The 21,552-nt window shown below is 39.5% G+C and overlaps 1 protein-coding gene across 1 annotated transcript in view; it reads right to left on the minus strand.

Moving 5' to 3' along the window:
• The window catches only part of IL20RA (interleukin 20 receptor subunit alpha), a 57,562-nt gene extending 52,742 nt beyond the window's left edge, over window positions 1–4,820 (minus strand). The window contains exon 1 of the mRNA XM_007484618.3: window positions 4,357–4,820. Within this exon, the coding sequence (XP_007484680.1) occupies window positions 4,357–4,468 (112 nt within the window). The 5' untranslated portion in view covers window positions 4,469–4,820. The remainder of the gene's footprint in view (window positions 1–4,356) is intronic.
• Window positions 4,821–21,552: the final 16,732 nt, after the last annotated feature.

Consider the following 21,552-nt stretch of genomic DNA (forward strand, 5'->3'; position numbering starts at 1 on the left):
AATTCTCAGTACCTTGGAGCATACCTTCTCTTAATTTTCAACCCCTCCTTACCATCTTAATGTCCACACAAAATGACCAGAGTTATGAGATTTCCTTCAACTTAGTGTCTTCCCTTGATTCTGTTGCCCACACCAGTAGTAGTCTTATATTTCCTTTCCTTTCTAATAAATTTCTAGAAAAAGTTATCTATCCTTGTCTCCATTTCCTAACATTGCAGTTATTAACATTTTATGCTCTGGTTTTCAATCACACTATCCATTGAAAGAGTTTTCTCTGAAGTTACCAAAAACTCTTGATCTTATCATTTAATCAACAAACATTTTAAAATACTTACTTTGTACCAGGTATTCTCTTAAATGTTGAGAATACAAACTGCCCCCAAATATCTCACATTCTAATGGGAAATACAATATTCAAATAAGTATCTACATGTAAGAGCAGGTGGAAGATAATCTCAGAGAGAAGGCATTAGTGGGAAACAAGAAAAGAAAGCCCAGGAAATGGCCTTTTCTCATTCTTCACCCTTTTTCACCTTTCTGTGGCAATTGACTGTTCACCACCAAAACTATTCCCTTCTCTGGGTTTTTCTGACATTATCCTTTCCTGATTTTTCTCTTATTTGTCTGGTCATTCCTTCTAAGTATCCTTCATTAACTCATAATTAATGATCTACCCCACTTTTGTGGATGTACTCCCTGTGTCCTTGTCTCTTCCTATATACTCTGTAGTTCAATTTCTCAAGAGTCAGTTATTACTTCGAAGTATAGTAGAGCATTGTCAAATCTACCTAACCATCCCTTTTATCTTCATTTTCAAACCTGCACACCAAATGCCAGCTAGATATCTCCATTTGAATGATCAGAGACACTGACATCATTTAGACTCAATTTGTCCAAAATGAAACTGTCTTTCCTCTTAAATTTATCTACATCCCAAACTTTGTTATTTCTGTTGAGGATACCATTATACTTCCACTCACCCAGTTTCCAAACTTTGGACTCATCTTTGACTCTTAATTCTCTCTCACCTCACCTTGAACTACATTTATCAGATGCCAAATCTTGCTGAGTCTACCGCCAAAGCATCTCTCCTGTCCATACCTTTAGCTTTATATATCCATAACACAAGTTCAGAACCACATTATTTAGACTATTGTGGAATATTCCAACTTTGTCAGACTAACTCCAGTCTTTCCCCTCTCTAGGCTATCCTCCACATGCCAAATTGATATTCTTGATGCACACATCTTACCTTGTGACTTCCATGCTCAAGAATTTTCAGCGGTTCCCTATTATATTGAAGATAAAATATAAAATGCTTGGCATTGAAATGAAGGAAACAAATAGTATTTATTAAGCACTGAGCTAAAAGTGCCTTACCAATATTATTTTGTTTCATCTTCACAATAACCCTGAGAGGTAAATGCTATTGTTATTCTGATTTTATAGTTGAGGGAACAGAGGCAGAGAGAACTTAGTGTCATAAGTGCCTAGGGTCATATAACTAGTATCTGGGATCAGTTTTGAACTCAGTTCTCCCTAACTCCAAGGTGAAATCTCTATACACTTTGCCACCTATATGTCTCATTAAGGTACTTCACAATTACTTTCCAATCATTATTTCTATACTGTTTTCACAATTAATTCATTTACTGTTTCTGTCTAATTTATTGACTTGCAATATACATACTGTCACACAATAGTTTCTCTTACAACCATGCTTTTGCATAAGCTGACCCCTTATGACTTCCACCTCTTGGAATAAGAGGAACATTAATCTAGAGACAGAAAGGATTTCAGATGCTTTCAAATAGAAATCCCTCTTTTTACAGAGGGGGAAACTGAGGCAATGTGAAGTGACTTGCCCAAAGTCACTCAGGTCACAATTGTCAGAGGCAGGATTTGAAATTAGGTCCTTTCTCTAAAGGACTAGTGCTATTTCCACTGTACCATGCTATATCCCAATCCCCAATTTCTTCCAAGATTCAGTCTAAATATAATCTCCTATACAAAATGTGTTCTGACCACTCCAATTTGTATCTTCCATCCTCCCATCAATTATATATGTATATATTTTGTATTTGCTTAGGATCATAGATCATTGATTCAGAACTAAAAGGAACTTTAGAAATCGTCAAATATAGCCCCTTCATTTTACAAATTAGGAACTGAGGAGCAGAGGAATTAAGTGACTTGCCTAGGATCACACAGCTAATAATTGACTGAGATAGAATTTAAACCCAAGTAGATCTTCCTACTTGTTGTTCAGTCATGCCCAACTCTTCATTGCCACAGTTGGAGTTTTCTTTACAAAATCTCTGGAATTGTTTGCTATTTCCTTCTCCAGCTCATTTGACAGATGAGGAAACTGCAGCAAACAGTATTAAATGACTTTCCCAAGGTCACACAGCTAATGCCAGATTTGAACTCAGGAAGAGTGACTTCATGCCCAGCACTCTAGCCATTGAACTACCTAGCCACTCCAGGACTTTCTAACTCCAAGTCAATAATATCTCTAGATACCATATATCTTATCTTTTTACGGTTTTTTCTCCTAGTTGAACGTAATTATAAATAAAATATATAAATATATAAAATAAAATAAATCCTAGAAATCAATAACTACTTTATTTTTATCTTTCTATTCCCAGTGGCTAGCACATTGTAGGCACTTAAATTTCTGTTGAACTGAATTTGAACAAGAAATCTGGGTTTTAGTTCCTACTGTGTTACCATTTAGCTCTCTTCAGCCTTCAGGAAGTCATTTAACTTCTTCCTCTTGGCTTAATCATTTGTAAAATGGAAATAATACTTTTAATAATTATTTTTTAGGATTATCCTGGATATCAAGTCAGCTAATGCAAGTGAAAGTACTTTGGAAACAGTAAGGTATACTACTTGTTTTCTCCCTAGTTTTCTCTCTCCTAAAAATGAAATGTAAAAAAAAAAAAGGTTAATTTCTTTTCAAGTGTTAGTTAACTTGGTTCCAGTTAATGGAAACTTTACTGTACTTTTGGACTTGTTGTCACAATAACATTTTTAAAAAAATCATACCTGAGGAAACATAATTTGGTGTGTTTCTGGTCTGCCTGGAAAGTGAGTTTTTGATTGACTCATAATTTACTGTCATTCAACTAATGCTTAGAATAATTTGAAAGGTGTTTTACTTCTCAAACCTATCTGAAACTAGTCTTCTTGAAAGTAACTACAAAGGGGAAAATGATACAATCATGAAAGAACAATCTGACTTTAGATATAACTTTGCTTCCTTTTTTGCAGATATCTTTAGTAAGTTAAAAAAAAAAAGACAGCCAGCATGTCAATATTTAACAGTGACATACTAATTGTTCTAATTGTAACTTAGCCTATGTAAAAGTTTCGTCCACTTGGCAGAACTTCAAAAAAAGTCAAAATGTATACTCTAACTAGGAGTTGGAGTGGAAAGAACACGAGACATTGCAGAGGATTGAGGTCTCTAGATCTGAATTCAGGACCAACAGGGTTGGAAACCTGCCTGCCTCATCTAGCAGGACACCGGGAAAATGCATGAACCTTCAAGTTTCACTTTCCTCAGCTGTAAAATGGGGATGATGATGAAAATCCCTGTGAGGAAGAATCAAAGAAGATCTGAACAAAAGACTTTCCAGTTTGCTATATAAATGTCAGCTTTTTTCAAACGAAGTCCGAAGACCTGAACTGAAATTCTGGCCTGTGACCTTAAGAAAATTATTTCCCTTCTCCCAGAATCAGTAAATTGCACGGGGGCTAGCTAGCCTTAAAACCGCTTTCCTAGTTCTATATCCTTTCATTGTACAGATTATCCAGTTCCTGTGGTGAAAAAAAAGGGGGGGGTGGGGGTGGGAGTGGTGGGATATCGACAAATTTAACAAGGCTGCTCTGTGACGAGGGTGAAAGGCAAGACAAGAGGAAGTTTCTCTCCCCAAGTCCTAAGTCTTGGGGCTTCCCCCGGTCCTTGCCCCGATCTGCTGCAGCAAAGTAAAAAGCGAGGAAGCGGGTAGGATTCCTGAAGGACTTTGAAGTGGACTCCCCTGCCCACCTCTGAGTGGGTCAGTGTCCCATTCTGAAAGCTAAACAACAGAGGACGAGCAGGAGGAGGAGTAAGAGATAGAGAGCAAATCGGGCACTACGGGCTCCGAGCCTGGAGCATTTGGAGTCCCTTTTTGCAGTCCCGGGACTGCACACCAACTGCGCCCCCTCCTACCCCCCGCCCCCCCCGGGAATAGAGGATTGGATTAGGGAACCAGGGAGGGGCCGTGAGCCAAGGCTGCGTAGCTGACAGACTGACAGACGCTCAGACCGACTGGCAGACACACAACAGACACCTATTTAACTTACCTGACAACTCCGGCAGAACGTGGAACAGCAGGAGCCATGCCACCAGGTGCAGGAACCAGGGCGCCCGGAGCCCACTCGCGGCAGCCCTCCTGCGGTGCCGGAAGGTCCGCATTGGGCGAGGGCTGAGGGTCACATCTCAGAATAGCTAGGTCACATCCCAAACTGGCCAGGTCACAGTTCCCCTGGTGGCCCCCACAGCACTTCAGGGTGTACTCCCGGCCGCGACCAGAGCTGCTCTCTGTTCCACTCTTCTGGGTTAGTCTCTGCTCTGTTCCCACCTCCCGCTCTGGTACCACCACCCGGCCCCCACCGCGGAGGACACCGGTAAGGCAGAGGCGGGCCTCTTCCTCACTCTGCCGGACTTGGTTGGGTCTGCTCAGGTCTGGAGAGAGTAGGGGCTAAGAAAGTATAGGTAGTAAGATAAGGACCTGTGGGGAGGAGGTATTTGCTGGCCCCACCCACTCTCAGAGCCGAGGTACTGCACTCTAAGGGAGGAAGAAGAGGGAAGTTAAACTCAGAGGACTACTGGAGGAACGAGGGAGGACAAGAACAGCCTCTGCCACCAGTATTATGGTAAATCTCTGGGTTATTAACCTTGGGTTACTAGCATCACTCATCAAACACCTTTCTGTTGGCAGAAAGTAAACTCTTTGGGGGCAAAGACTCTTTGTATTTATTTATTTTTGGTTGTTGCGTTTTTGTTTTCGGTCTTTATATCACGGATCCTTTATATCACGGATCCTTGCACAAAACAGACATTCAGGGTGGAAGAAAAAGGAACCTCAGATGAGTTTCTTAGATATTTTTTGCTTTCCACCACCAAACACCATTTCACATCTGACAATTTCTGAGTTTTTCCAATTTGTTTTATTTAAACCTTTTTGGCAGGTAGGGAGAATGGTTGATAGATCAAGTCGTTAATTCATTTGTCCAACCCTAGGTTGATGCAAGCCAATACTGTCTATGGTGTTTTCTTGGCAAAGATAACAGAGTGGTTTGGCATTTCCTACTCCAGAGGATTAAGGCAGAGGATAAGTGACTTGTCCAGCGTCACACAGCTAGGGAGTGAGGGAGGTCGATTTGCACTCAAGACTTCTTGACACCAGGCCCAGCACTATCTAAGGAGCCACTTAGCTGCCTCCTAGCTGCCTGATAGATTATAGGGCCATAGATTTTAAGTCTGGAAAGGTCAAAAGACTTGCCCAGGATTGATTACACCTGCCACGTCAAATACATGAGGCAGACTGAGTGTCTTAGATGCTTTATGGTCCTTAATCACAGTGATGACAAGCTTGTAAAGTTGCATTTGTAGTATTTAGCACACAGTCCCATGGCAGAAACAATATGATCCATATAACATATGGATCAGATATGACTAATATTCTCTAATTAAAATATCAACCACTCAGGTATTTCCTTCTAGTTAATTTCTGGTCAAAAATCCTTAGATTCCCAAAAACCCTTAGAAGAATGTGGACATTAGAATGACAAGATGAATGTGTGTTCTCTCCTGCTTTGTCACATTCTGAAGTCACACAATATAGCTGCCTCTTCCAAGAAGGGCTAGGTGACCACTTTAAGGAAAATTTATAGAGCAGATTCTCAAGTAAAGATTAAGTTAGATGGCTTCTAGGGGAAGGAAGGTGACTCAGTGGATAGAATCAGGCCTGGAAACTGGAGATCCTGGGATCAAATATGATCTCAGACACTTTGCAGTTGTGTGACCCTGGGCAAGTCACTTAACTCCAATTGCTTACCCCTAATAACTATTCTACCTTGGAACATATACTTAGGATGGATTCCAAGACAGAAGGTAAGGGTTTTAAAAAAGAAGAAAATTAGATAGATTGTTTTAAAAAAGAAGAAAATTAGATAGATAGTTTCTTCTAGATCTGAAATTTTGTGATTCTCTGTCCCAGTATACTCCATTTTCAGAAAAGCTGAAAGAGGGACCATCGGGGTTGCCATTCCCTTGCTGCCACAATGTTAATAAATTAATGTATATATAACTTTAGAGTTTTGTGATTTGCTTTCCTTATAGCTGCCTGATCTGGTAAGGCATACAAGTATTGTTATTCTAACTTTACAGATGAGGAAATTAAAACTAAGAGTTTCAGTTGTAACCCATGGTCACATACATAGTGTTAGGAAGTGTATAAGAGCTGACTCTGAATCTCAGACCTATTGATTGATTCCAAGTCCAGTAATCTTTCCTTTGTGCTATTAGCATCCTGGATACTTTTCCCCCCAGCAGGTAGAGGAAATTCTTATATGAGGGAAACCAACTTTGATTGAAGCACAATATAATTGCTTAGTATATTCCTTCCCCCCCCCCCTTACTTCTTATTGTTTCCCAGCTTCCTCTTTTTAATTCAAAGAGTTATAAGACAAAGTTTATGGAGAGATAGCATCATCATTGTTTATATAATGAGGATGATTACTATGTCTGTATGGAAGAAATGCATTCTGTGAAATCATCCTGGCAAATGATCTATGCTTAATATATGTTCAATTACCATAAAGCATTTCCCTGACAAGTTTTCTTTGTTTTTTACCAGTGACCCAGACCTGTTTTGAGGAGTCTCCTTGATTGTCTTTCTACTCCAACTTATTCCCCACCCCTTCTAAGTAAAGGGCACTCCCTTTACTTCCCTCCCTAGTACTAATCCTCCCCAAGTAATTCAACCATAGGTTCTCTTCTTCAGAGATTTTTGAAAAATGACTCACTTCCCTCCGAATTTATATTTTGATTCTTCTTAGTGAAAAATCTGGCCTCCTCACTCAAAGTTGGGCACTCTAAATATAGTTAATGTGGCTCCTAGAATGAGGAGTTGTGGGTTAGCTAGCAAAAATAACAAATGAAACCAAAAGTACTTGATTTTTGTTCAATAGATTAGCCCAGTCTATGAGTAAAACAAATCTTCTTACTTAAACAATAGGTATATGTACATTTCTACATGGAAGTTTGTAGAAATGTAGAGTTGGGATAATGGACAAGCAATAATTTAAAAATAAATTTACTTTGAATGTTTTGAGGGATCTGTGATTTCAGAGATGAGTATACAATCCATCCATATCTTCTGATTTAATCTAATACACAAAGCATCCTATTATGTCTACAACAACTCTAATTTTTTAAAAAAAATTATTCCTTTTGAGCTAAAATATTTCATCCTTTAATATCTACTTATTAGTTACAATTCTGCCCACTAGAGTGACATTGAGTATATTTAATTCCTCTTCTAGGAGACAATAATTAAAATATTCAAAGATGACCAATAAGAAAGCTTTAATTTTTGCAAAACATTTACTTATACTTTATTCTAAATCTTTTCTTTAGGATAACTAGACTTATGCCAAGGCTTAAAGAGGACTCTGAGGACTGTGTTCTTCAAGCTGTCTCTCCCATTCACTTTCCCTTTACACCTTCCTGAGTAGACAGAGGAATGAGCTATAGTTTCTCTTTCTTTTTCAAGTTTCAGTTTTGGGAAATCTGAGTGACCTTGTGTCAAGGTAGGCTCAGTTAGGCCCAGGAAAGGTAATCTAATTCTGTATTTTATTATAAAGGCAGTAGGGAGCCAGTAAAGTTTTTTGAGCAAGAAGTGGGTAGTACAGTCAGACTTTTACAGTGGGGCAGTTATTTTGACATTTCTTTGGAGGATGGATTACAGAAAGGAGAGCCTAGAAGCAGAGAGACCATTGTGAAGGCTATTATAACCAAGACCAGTCCCTGAAAAAGAGTTGAGAAAGTGTATTTCTCTCTCTTATTTTCTGGTATGAAGGACAGTATAATTAATGGGATAAAATATTGCATATTGTGACAGAGGCTGGCACTAGAGAAAGTACCAGGCTGCAGAGGGTGTGAAATTGATCAGCTCAATGGGTGGGGGGCCCCAGGGGTTGAATCCAGAGGAGGAGAGACTCTGGGGAGGAGAGCAGTGAGGGTCTCTCGGTCTTGAGAAGCCAAAGAGAGAACTTGGGAAAAAGACTTTCTCCTGAGGGTTACCCATTTTTCCTGCTGGTGACTAGAAATCTTTCCCCCCAACACTTCTCAATTGAAGGGACTTCTGTTTTTCCCCTCTTTTTTAATTACCTTTTGATGATTCTCTTGAATTCTGTGGTTGGACTTCAAATTTTCTGTTCAGGTCTGGTCTTTTATTTATGAATGCTTGGAATTCCTCTGTTGTGTTAAATGACCATACTTTCCCCTGTAAGAATATAGTCAGTTTTGATGGGTATTTTATTCTTGGCTGTAGGCCTAGTTCCCTTGCTTTCCGGAATATCATATTCCATGCCTTTCGGTCCTTCAGTGTGGATGCAGATAGATCCTGTGTTATCCTCACCATGTTTCCATGGTATCTGAATGGTTTCTTTTTGGCAGCTTGTAATACCTGTTCTTTTATCTGATTGTTTTTGAATTTGGCTATAACATTTCTTGGTGTTGTCAGTTGGGGATTAAAAACAGGGGGTGATCTGTGGATTCTTTCAATCTCCACTTTCCTCTCTTGTTCTAGGATTTCGGGACAGTTTTCCTGGATAATTTCCTCTAGTATTATGTCCAGGCTTTTTCTTTTGTCGTGGTCTTCTGGTAGTCCAATTATTCTTAAATTGTCTCTTCTTGAACGATTTTCTAAATCGTCTGTTTTGTGAATGAGATGCTTCACATTTTCCTCAATTTCTTCATTCTTTTTGTTTTGTCTTATAGTGTCCTGCTGCCTTGTGAGGTCACTTGATTCTAGTTGTTTTACTCGGGTTCTTAAAGATTGGATTTCATCTTTGGCTCTTTGGTCGTCTTTTTCCTTCTGGTCTGAGTTTCTTTGAAGATTGTCTTTCATCCTCTTTATCTCGTCTTTCATCTCCTTTGCTTCATCTTTCATCTCCTTTGCCTCATTTTCCAGCTGGATGATTTTGGCTTTCAGGACACTATTTTCTTGTTTTAGTTCAAGTGCCTCTGTTTCCAGATGACTTATCTTAATTTTTAAGTTCTTTTCCCAATTGTCTTCAGCCTCTCTTAGCTGTGTTTTGAGTTCTTCCACAGCCTGTATCCAATTCACTGGGATTTCTGGTTTATCGTTTGCTGATCTCTCCCCCTCTGTTCCATTTGGTGAGTAGTAGCTGTCTATTGTAGTTTCTTTCTTCTGTTTCTGTTGTTTGTTCAAATTCACCCCTTCTTTCCTCCCTGTATTTGTCTGTGCTCTTGTTCCTCTCATTTTTTTGTTTTTTAGGGACTTCTATCAGTCTCCCCTCTTGGAGCTTTAACAGAGGATCTCTTGGTGTAATCTCTGAGGGAGGGTTGTTGGGGGTTTGAGCTTTCCTGTCCTCTGGAGGCTTTTGATTGGCTTAAAGTTCAGCAGTCAGTGAGGATGGATGGGGAGCCTGGGCTTCCCTGTGTTCTGGAGACTTTTGATGGGATTGAGTTCAGCTTATTTGGGATGGGTTTATTCTGAGTTTTAAACTTCCTGGACGGCTGGAGCAGATATGGAGGATCTCTAAAGCTCTAGCCAGGCTGCCAGGTCTATGCTCCTTTTAGGCTGCCATCTTGACTTCGCCTCTAGGTTTCTGTTTTTTCAGAAGACCCAGCTCTCTAAGGGGGGAGGGGTTGTGGCTTGCCTGGACTCTGAGGGCTCCTGATGAGATTAGGTTCAGGTGGTGTGGGCCGAAAGATCCCAGAGCCAAAAAAGGGAAGGGAAAAAAAAAAAGCAGCCACCTCCTCTTCCACAGCCTGTGTTGAGTGCCCAGAGACTGGCCGAGTTACTTTCAAGGAAAGCTCTTTGGAGCAACCCCTTTGCCAGCCCTGAGTTTTCTGTCCTTTCAGTAGCTCTGAGGGCTCCTGATGGGATTAGGTTCAGCTGGTTCTTTCAGAAGACCCTGCTCTCTAAGGGGGGAGGGGTAGTGGCTTGCCTGGACTCTAATGGCTCCTGATGGGATTAGGTTCAGGTAGTGTGGGCCAAATGATCCCGGAGCCAAAAAAAAAGAAGAAAGAGAAAAGCAGCAACCTCCTCTTCCTCAGTCTGTGTTGAGTGCCCAGAAACTGGCCCGGGTTACTTTCAAGGTAGGCTCTTCGGAGCCACCCCTTTGCCAGCCCTGAGCCCTCTGTCCTTTCAGTAGCTCTGAGGGCTCCCGATGGGATTGGGCTCAGCTGGTGCCCCGAAGCTGGGACCTCCCCCGAGACCCAGAGGGAAGAACCCAGCCAGGAGGCCACAGGCTTCCCCCTTCTCTCTATGCTTCCCTGCCATCTGTGTTGGGCGCTCCGGAGACTGGCTCGGGTTGCTTTCAAGGTGAGTCCTCAGAGCCCTGAGGTTCCCGCTGCTGCCTTGGGCTCAGCACTCTGGGTTGGGGGGGATGGGTCCTGGGACCTTCTTTCTGTCTACCCCTTAGATCTGAGTGATCTAGGGTTCTGGCTTTTGGGGTGCAGTACCTTTTGATCCAGGTCCAGGAGGAGGTTTCCCCAGGTCTATCCTGTTGTTCAGCTTGAATTTCGGTGGCCTAGGAGCACTTTGTTTGCGATCGGTAGGGAAGGGTTTCGGAGGTCTGAACTTTCGCTGCTTCTACCTGAAGGGACTTCTGAAGAGAAACCTGAGCAGACTTTACCTCAGCTCCTGTTGCGCAGCGGTGTGCCAACCTGACTTTCTCTCAGGGGGACTCAGGTTGCCAAAGCCTGAATTCCCCCCAAACTCGAAGAGGGAGGGGAAAGGGTTTAGATAGCGATAGGGACCCCCTTTTCCCATTTCCCCCTGCCCATTATTCCTTTTGTATTACCTGATTGAGTTGACATTAAAAGTTGTCTGTTCCCCAAGCTGAGTGTGAGTGAACAGATCAAGGGGAGACCCTTTGGGTCTTGAGTGGTGGAGGGGGAACAAGAGGGACAAGAGCGAATCTGGGAGAGTGGCTTTAGCTAAGGAGGGAAGGCAGAAGGAGGAAAATCTTCAAATCCCCTCTCCTCTCTCTGAGCCAACTCCCTACATCTGCTGTCTCCCCTGAACCCCACTTTGAAAAGGGGGGATGTCCTCTCTTTCCCCCTCCCAATACCAAAAGTCCAAACTTCCCTCGGGGTACAAACTTTTTCCGTTCATCTTTTTTTAATACAATATACTGTCATATATTTAGTTGATATACTAGTTTTATTAAATAGTTTTTTCTTTCTTTTACATTTATTATACAGATGACTCTCTGAATAGGGTAAGAGAAAGGGATATATTCAAAAATTAAAGTGATGTTAAAAAGAGCAGTAATTTTAAAAAAAATTCTTAAAAATTGTTTTTAATCAAAAATCTATTTTCTTTCCTTACCTTACCCCATGGCTTACTGAGTCCAAATAAACAAACAAACAAACAAACAAACAAACAAACAAATAATAAATAAATAAATAAACAAACAAATAAATAAATGAATAAATAAATAAATAAATGGGTGAATGAATAAATAAATGAATGAATGAATAAACAAACAAATAAATAAATAAACAAACAAAAATAAAACCATTGCAACAAATATGTCAAGGCTAAATCTGAAATTATTTCCCCTATCCACTTCCTTCTGTGCTACTGAAAGAAGATGGAGAAAATCACCAGGGTGAGGAAGCCCATCACAAATATATATATATATATATATTATCTATTTGTCTTCACCATGGAAAGGCAATCTTTTAAAATCTCTTTAATTAATTCACTATCCCACTTACCAAAGGAATTTTCCAACCCTTTCTTCCCCTTCCTCAAACTTCCTATGGTTCCCCATTCCCCTACTCTCTCAGATCAGAACCTTGTCTGAGATTTCACACAAAAAAATGAGACCATAGAAAGTTCCTACTTCTCTCTTACCTCATCTCATGTCATGTAGATGCTTTCTGCCCCTATCTCCTTCCTCACCTTTGTTTCACATGAAAAGATGCCCTGTCTCCTTGCTAAGGCATCAGGGATCCCATCCTATCTTATCTTCAACAGATCACCACATAATAATAGTATTGTTATTTTTGCACTTACCTTCAGTCTCTCTCAGTTTTCTGGCTGCTTTTCTATTGCTTTCAAAAATGTCCATGACTCTATCCTGGTTCTCCTCCTACCTGTCTGACTGTTCTTTTTCAGTCTTGTTTGCTGGATCTTTAACCATGTCAAGCCTGCTAACAGTGGGTATGCTATAGAAATCTGTCTCTGACTCCTTTTAATTCTCCATCTCTACTTCTTCACATGGTGATCTCAGCATATTTCATGAATTCAATGATCATTTCTATTCTGCCCTAATCTCTCTCTTTACCTCCATGTTTCCATTTCTAATTGCTATCGAACATCTCTAACTAAATGTTCCATAGAAATTTTAAACCCAACTTGTTTAAAGCTGAGTTCATTGTTTTTCCCACAGACATCCTTCTGAACTTCCCCTACTATTGTTAAAGGTGCCAACCATCCTCTCAGTTACCCAGGTTTGAAACCTACATGCCATCCTTACTTCTTACTCTTACCACCCTATATTCAATGTTGCTAATCTGTTTCATCTTCATAACAACTCTTGTATATGCCCCCTTCTTCCCGCCAACATTACCACCACCTTGGTATAGTCTCTCATCACCCTGACTATTATAAGAGCCCTTTGATTAGTTTCTTTGCCACTATCTCCAATGTCTAGAACTTCCTCCCTATTCACTTCCGCCTTTTGGCTTTCTAGGCTCCTTTAAGATCCAGCTAAAATTCTACCTTCTGCAAGAAGCCTTTCCTGATCTCCCTTATTGCTAGTGCCTTCCATCTGTTGATTATCTCTAATTTATCCTTTAATTATTTTGTTTATACATAGTTCTTTTCATGTTGTATCCCCCATTAGACTGTTGCCTTGAGAGGAGGAAGGAATTAAAAAATAACATGGGAGACTATCATTCTAAGACTGGGTAGATGTAACTTTTGACTTGGAACCAATGCTTCATGTTTTAACATTTCCTAGGTTCTATCTTGGTGAGGTGATAGGGGGTAAAGTGGAGGGTTTCTTCATCTCTGCTTGTACTTTTATTCAGTTCTTAGTCTCATTTCTTTCCCCTGGGAACACCATGATTTAACTAATTTCTAAGAGTCTATATTAAAAGTAAAGAGCCCTCAGTTATCATGCAAGTATTCATAGGATGGGCTTTGAAAACCAGGCAGTGAAAGAAAAACACAAAAGGTTTTCATTCAAATCTATAAATAGTTAAGACAACTTTCTTTACCTTCCCAGTGGATCCCCATTTATCCACAGACTACAGTAGAGTTCCTACTTCACCCAAAAAGGGAAAATTTCTTAGGGTCATAAAGAATCCATCCCTCACCCTCTATTTAGCTCTTCCCAAGGATCTATAGGGTGACCTCCAGACTCAGAGAACAAGTTAAAAATAAAACAAGCCACAAAAATTAGTTATCCCCTTCATTTATGAGCGAGGTTGAAATAACTGCTAGAGTAGACCTTAGCTCTGCCAAGGCCTTGATGAAAGTTAGAGGGAAGGTGATGTGGTGATGTAGTGGAGGTGGAGGTAGGAGAGGCAATGCTGCAATACTTTAATAAAACTGACTCAAGTTATAAAATATAAATATTAGAGATGGATGAGGCCTTAGAAATTATTTAGTCCAAATAATAAATGTATATGTGGGGGTGGGGGAGAAGGGTAATCTCAGATGGGTGACTTAAGTCATGAATTGGAAGGACTACGCGTTTTGCATCTTCACAAATGGTTATCTTGACCATTGGGTGAAAATATTTATAGAGCAGGACTCAAGTGGCATAACAGCCCTTCCCATGTTTATGGAATAGGAGATGGACAGCTCTGTCCATTACTCTAGCCCTGCCAAAAGACTCTAGGAGAGAATCTAATAAACCTGTCCTCAGGGGAACAGAAAATTAAAAAGAGAAAGACCCTTAGAAAAGTAGTTAGCATAGCAGAACTATGAAGGTAGGAAAGGAACAGATATGGATTTGTACTGGGAGAACACCCTGGCATTTCAATTCATACTGGGACTGTTAGTGGATAGCAGATTAAATAGATGACGCAAAGTAAACATTATTGGTGTAGCCCGGGCTTCTTGATGTACTGTCTTATCTTAAGATCTGAGGGGACTTCAGAAATTCCAACAGTGAAAAAGCTGAGTGAAACAAGAAAATTGGAGAAATCAGCCCACAATGCATAGATCTGAAGTTCCCTGTTTCCTTTTCATTTGTCCTTAAGAGAAGCTTCTCATCCACTTAGGGTGCAAGGAGAAGAGAAAACTGATGGATTCAGACAGAAACTCTCTGATTGCATGCCAACAAGCAGTGGTAGACTGTGGGAGTCAGACTTCCTAGGTTGTCAGCTATTGCAATCCATACCTTTATCTTTGCTAACTGGGACTAACATGGGAGAGCTGAGTCCAGACTGTTGATGGGAGTGAAGGATGAGAACACAGTCTCAATGTGTGGTATTTGGGTACAGAACTGCAATGCATGCTGTGGAAGTGATCAGACTGTAATGGAAATGGAGGGTAATTGGGAGGGGTTCCAAAGGAGACTTTTCTGTAAATAGCTCTAGGTGAGTATCATTTAAACTTTTCCTTATGACTAGTAAACTAAGTAGGTTTAATATGTTGATGCTCTGTGTTCTGGGAATGGGAACTGTCCTTTCACAGAAAGTTAAAATTTATGTAGGATCACATTTCTTTTTGGTTTCCGGAACACATCCAGGTCCTTTCTGACTCTTTGCCTTTGCTTGAATTGTTCCTGGTGCCTGAAGTGTTTTTGTCCCTTTCATTGCCTGCTGGATGCACTCCCTCTTTATCTCCACATCATAGAATCTTTATTTCCTTTAAAAGCCAGCTTAAGTACCACCTTTTGCACAAAAACTTCCTCAATACATCTAGTGGCAAATGCTGTTCCTTCTAGTCTCACACCCCTCTCTAACTACTGTATATTTATTGTGTATTTATTCTTTATATAATTTTTTTTAATGTATGGACTGGACTTGATGATTGCTGGGGTTCTTTCCAATTCTCATATACTGTGATCCTGTTGTGCATCTATTTGAAAAATATAATTAATGTGTATTATAGATATCTAGGTACCTGTAAGTCATTCTATTTGACTATAAACTCCATCAGGGTGGGGACCATGCCTTATTGATACTTTGTTCACAGCTGTGGTGGGTGTCAAATCCTGGAGCATGGAAACCTGATGGAACTGACTGTAAAAGGTGATGACAGTTGAAATAGCATGATTGACCAAGAAAGTGGAAGGAATCCATGGGATGATCATCAGGAATAGCAAAGCCAAGAAACTAGAAAAATGAAGCAGCATATATGAAGAAGACAATGAATAGGGACATTATTCTAAAAGCAAGATTATGGAGGCAGCTTGGTAGCTCAGTGGATCCTAGGTTCAAATCTGACCTCAGGCACTTCCCAACTGTGCGACCCAGGGCAAGTCACTTCACCCCCATTGCCTAGCCCTTACCACTCTTCTACCTTGGAACCAATACGCAGTATTTGATTCCAAGACGGAAGTTAAAATTTTTTTAAAAATTAAAAAAAAATCAAAGCAAGATTATTACTAATGTATCTATGTCAAGATATGGAGAAAGGAGCAAAAGATGAAGGTGGAGAATCACAGAGGGACATTTCAATATACTGCTTTATCCTTTAATTGACTTCTTGTGGTTTCATTTTTTGAAATAAAAAGAGTGAGGCAGTGAAGTTTTTACTAAAGAGATCTCAATTCTCCAGGTGGACTAAGTTATTATTCTAAATCTTTCACAAATTTCCTCTCTCATCCTGGATAAATGCAGCTGTTGAGTTGGTCCAAACTATAATCCCTCTAGAAATGAAGCCAAAGAAAATGGAAGATGTTCCAAAGGTCTGGGCATATTGATGAGATGACCCTTGGGGCTAGTCTCTTCTGTGATTTCTGATGCTGCCAATAGTCCAGTTTCCAAAGTCAAATATGGACTCAGACTACATTCTTTGGATATATGTCAGAAAATCTGTATCTCACTATGGACCATTTGAATGAGGAATAAGATCTTCTATCCTAAAATAATAATAAAAAGCTACCCTCCTACTAACTCAGACATCACTGGCCCCCAGATATAATAAAGACAGGAAGGTGGCCAAGAGGAAATGTTTTTGCTAAGCTTGGCGTGTCTGAATAACCAAAATTACATCCAAAAACGTTACAGAAAAACCCAAAGACTGTCTGAACAGTATAATTTTCTAAAGGGAAAATACCTAAAAAAATGTGGCTATTTTAGGTTAAACGGGGAGATGCAGAACAAGGTTAAAGTTAAAGAAGTTATTTTTTAGAACAACTCAGTCAAAATCAATGATCTAACTGGCACGATTACTGCACTATACCCACCTGTATGTTTGTAGCACTAGTTGGCTTGATAAATTAAAGAGGTTTATTCTAATCAATCATTTTTTTTGGCCTAGAATTCTAAGCAAGTGGAATGTTGTCTCCCACACCCTGTGCTCCCCACTTGCCAATTGTAAAATCCAGGTTCCACCCAGCCCCCAAAGTTTGTTTATAGCAAATCAAATGTTTCTGATTAACAGGATATAACATGATAAAGACAGGGTTGGAACCTGTATGCATTTGGGCAAAATAAATTATACATAATAATTTTAAAATTAGGAAGAAATTTAGTTTTGCTAATATTTAATGCATGAATCGACACTTTGGAAGTCCAACAAGGGAGTAGTAGCCTCTCTAAACCAAAATTTTAAAGAATAATAAAGTGTATTCAACCACATTAATGTTATTAATAATATATAAGTAATGGCAAAAGAGCATTTGTATCATTAATAAGTAAAATAAAATTTAAATTGTTTACTTCACCTTGATCTCATCCTTTTCATTTCTAGTTTGCATATGTTTCATATGCATGAAATGCTAGTACAGTGGCATATATATGTAACTTATAAATAAGTATATGTATATTGGGGGTCAAGGCTCAAAACTTTTTTTTACTAATACAGATGTGCTACCCAAACATTTGGAGACCATTGCAAACACCACTTACTTGATATTTCTCCTCTCCAATCCAACCTTCATAAGAGCTAATAAATTGATATTTCTAAAGCTGAGATCTGCTCATGCCAACCTTTCCTCCCACTCAAACATTTCTAATGACCCCTTACTGCCTTTAGGATTAAATACAAAATTCATAGGCTGGCATTTAAAGCCCTCTACCTACTTTTCCAATCCCTTTAAAAATATTAATTCATTCTCTTTTCATGCATTCTCCATTCTAGTCAAATTGGTCTAGCATTCCCTGTCCACAAAATCACTTCTTCTTACTTTGCACAAATTGTCCTCCAGATTCAAAAGGCACTCTCCCTTTGACAGCTCTGGCTTCCTTCAAAGCATCCTGGTTACACAGGATGCCTTTTTTGTCAGTTATTAGCATTTTCCCCTCCTTGAAATTACTTTGCATATTTTTGTCTTGTGATCCAGTAGAATAAAAGATTCTTAAGGGGAAGGCATGTTTATTTTGTCATTCTCAATACAAGTTTTGAGGCACTTAATCTTAACTCTCCATTTGTAGTGATGAATCAGTTCCCCAGATTTCTGCTATTCATGTCTTCTCAGGTACTGAGTCCCAAGAGGTGTCATGGAATTGTCTTTATATTGTTATAGTTCACAAGCCCTCATCAATGTGCCTCTTCCCAGTGATTATTAGATAGAATGAGAATCATTGCAAACCAAAAGAGAACATGTACTCAGTTAGACTCAGCTAGATTTTGAAAGCATCTATTTACTAAGGTGGCACAGTAAGAAAAATTGACATAAAACATTCTTTCCCTAAAGTCTATAATGGGTAGCACAACGGATAGAGTGCCAGGGCTAGTCAGGAAAACCATTTTTCTTAAGTTCAAATCTGACCTCAGATACTTACTAGATGTTAACCCTGAGCAAGTCACTTAAATCTCCTTCAGTTTCCTCATCTGAAAAATGAGCTGAAGAAAGAAAGGACAAGCTACCAAGGATCCATACCCCCAAATTCGGGTCATAAAGAGTCAGATGTGACTTTTGAAAATGACCAAACAACAACAACAACACACACACACACACACACACACACACACACACAGAAAGAGAGAGACAGAGAAAGAGAGAGAGAGAGAGAGAGAGAGAGAGAGAGAGAGAGAGAGAGAGAGAGAGAGAGAGAGAGAGAGAGAGAGAGAGAGAGAGAGAGAGAGAGAGAGAGAGAGAAGGAGAGGAGGCAGGGAGAGAGAGAGAGAGAGACAGAGACAGAGAGAGACAGAGAGAGAGACAGAGACAGAGAGAGACAGAGAGAGACAGAGAGAGACAGAGAGACAGAGAGACAGAGAGACAGAGAGACAGAGAGACAGAGAGACAGAGAGACAGAGAGACAGAGAGAGAGAATCCAGGGGAAAGTGAGTTTAAACACATAGTTAAGAGGTAATTCAGTTCCTGTGTGCCAGAAGTCTTTTTTTTTCCCCATTTGAATCTACACAAGAAGTTTCCTATACTGCTACCAACCACTGTTATCCCTGAGGACAATGTTGGGGTGCTAATGGAAATAATGGGAAATACAACATCCTCTGGATCCTTAGAAACTTTCAAGGTCCTCTTTCAGCTGTTGGAGTTTGGTGGGGGCTGGAAAGAAGACCAAGACAAAGTGTTCTCCTCCCTGACAAATGACTTCTCCTCTGGGAATTTTCTCTTATTATTCACTTGCTTGGATCTGCCCAATACTCAAATAACTTGGATGCTGAATTGGAATGGATCTTTTATTTCACAGATGATCTGCAGACCATAACCAAATTTCCTCAACCAAGATGAACACTCTTACTGCTAATCTCACTCCATTTCATTCAAGGGCATTTCCTAATCCAAAGTGTTTATTTGATTAATTTATTATAACGTTCTCATCAAGGGATAAAGTACCAGGAAGTTTAGTCATTTACTTAATGGCAAGATGGGATTACTGAATTACTTTACTTAATCAATCCTAACATTTTACTTGTATCCCCAACTTCTTGCACAATGTTTCATATAAATTAGACACCTACATGTTTGTTGAATTTTCAAGCCCTTCCCTTTGCCTCAGAACTAATTTTTTAAAAAGTCTATATTGGCTGCATTTACTTCCATAAGTCCTTGCAATCTAGTTTGCTGTCCCATAATTTTACCGAAATCTTTCTCTTAAAGGCAGGAAGGAACAAGCATTTATTTAAAAATCTACTATGTTCCAGGGACTGTGTTAAGTGCTTTACAAATATTATCTCATTTGATCCTATCAACCTTGGGAAGTTATTATCTGCATTGTATAGGTCAGAAAAGTGAGGCAGAAAGAAGTTAAGTGACTAATCCAAAGTCACAAAGCTATAAAGTTTCTGAGGCCAAACTTGAGGCCTTCTTGACTCCAGATTTAGTACTCTTTGTCATTGTTTAGTAATTTTCAAGTAATATCTGATTCTTTTTTACCCCATTTAGAGTTTTCTTGGTAAAGACACTGAAGCAGTTCAGCATTTTCTTCTCTATTTCATTTTACAGATGAGGAAACCAAGTCAAAGAGTCAAGTGGCTTGCCCAGAGTCACACAGTTAGTATCTGAGGCTAGATTTGAACTCAGGTCTTTCTGATTCAAGGACTGGTGCTCTATCCACAACACCAGCTAGCTGCCCTGTGGAGCTACCTCCAAATCATGAAATCCCACAGTCTTCTCTCAGTTCTTGTCCTCGTTGACCTTTGTAAAGATTAAAATTTAGAGGAAGCTGAGGCAGGTAGAAATTAGTTTCTCTCTGCAAGGAATATTATATTTTTAGAGGTTTATTGAAGATCAAGGGTTAAAGAAAATACAAGCAAGAGAAGCACGTGCTAGGTGGGCCATGAGGCCCACCCAAATTTCACTCACATCATGAGATGCGTCTGTTTGCCAGCGAAGCCAGGAAGAGAAGAGACCCTGCTGTGGGCGGAGACCCTCTAAATAATGATTTTGCTCTCGGCCCAGGTGAGAACCCAGTGAGATTACAAAGCACTCTGGGGAAGTGGAGCAAGGACTTCTGGGGATTGAAGTACTGGATTCAAGTCTATTTTTACACCTTTTTCTGTCATTTCATAGTTGACCATGTTTAAGAGAACAATTTATTTCATAAATAGTAATTGCTACTTTTTTTGAATAATTATTAAGAAAAATGCAATTTAGAGCAAGATTGAAAGAAATGTTAAGATGTAAATATGAACTGATACCTTGTTCACTTTAAGCAATATGAATGAAAGTAATATTTCAATACTTTAAGGATATATGATTTTCTGGTATGGGCATACTCTTCTTTGATGCATATCATAACCCCTCTGCAATTTAGTAGATCAGTACATGAGAAGCCAAGATGATAAATTAAATGGTGCTTACATTACTGGCCATAAGAATCTCTTTAAAACTATTCCTCTCAGACACTGCCTAGCTGTGTGACCCTGGGTGAGTCACTTAGCCCCAATTATCTACCCTTTCCCCCTCTTCTGCCTTGGAACCAATACACAGTATGAATTCTAAAATGGAAAGTAAGAGTTAAAAAGCAAACTATTCCTTTGACAATGAACATATAGTCCATTACTCATTCCATACCTGCAGACTTTCTAATTTGGAAGGACAAGTCAAGACATGTGCTGAATTGGCACTGTCTCCCCCAAATTATGATGCCACGATACCATAATGAAGTCTCGGTATAGGAATTTCATCACCTTTAGTTAACATAATGATTTGCATTTTAAAATTTCTCAATGGGAACAAAGAACTTCACCAATATTATATCATATAATCCTTTAAAGTGTAGTAAAATGAAAAAAGTATGGTATTTAGAGTGAGAGAACATAGTTTACACATCCAGTCTCTATTTACTACCTCAAAAACTTACACCTAAGCCTGAGGCAAGTCTTTAAGCTATCAGCAGGACAAGGATCAATCATCAGGGGGAGGGGGCTTTCAGAGCTTTCAGCCCTCAGACCATCACATCATCTCCCCCAACCTGCCTATAATTATTTGTTTTTTTTTTTAATTTGGAAAACTTTATTTAATTAATTAATTTAGAATATTTTTCCATGGTTACAAGATTCATGTTCTTTCCCTCCCCTCCCTCCAGCCTCTTTCTATAGCCAAACATGCAAATCCACTGGGTTTTACATGTGTCATTGATCAAAACCTATTTCCATATTATTGATATTTGCACTAGGGTGATTATTTAGAGTCTAC

Source organism: Monodelphis domestica, chromosome 2 (assembly GCF_027887165.1).
Source record: "Monodelphis domestica isolate mMonDom1 chromosome 2, mMonDom1.pri, whole genome shotgun sequence".
Taxonomy (NCBI): domain Eukaryota; kingdom Metazoa; phylum Chordata; class Mammalia; order Didelphimorphia; family Didelphidae; genus Monodelphis; species Monodelphis domestica.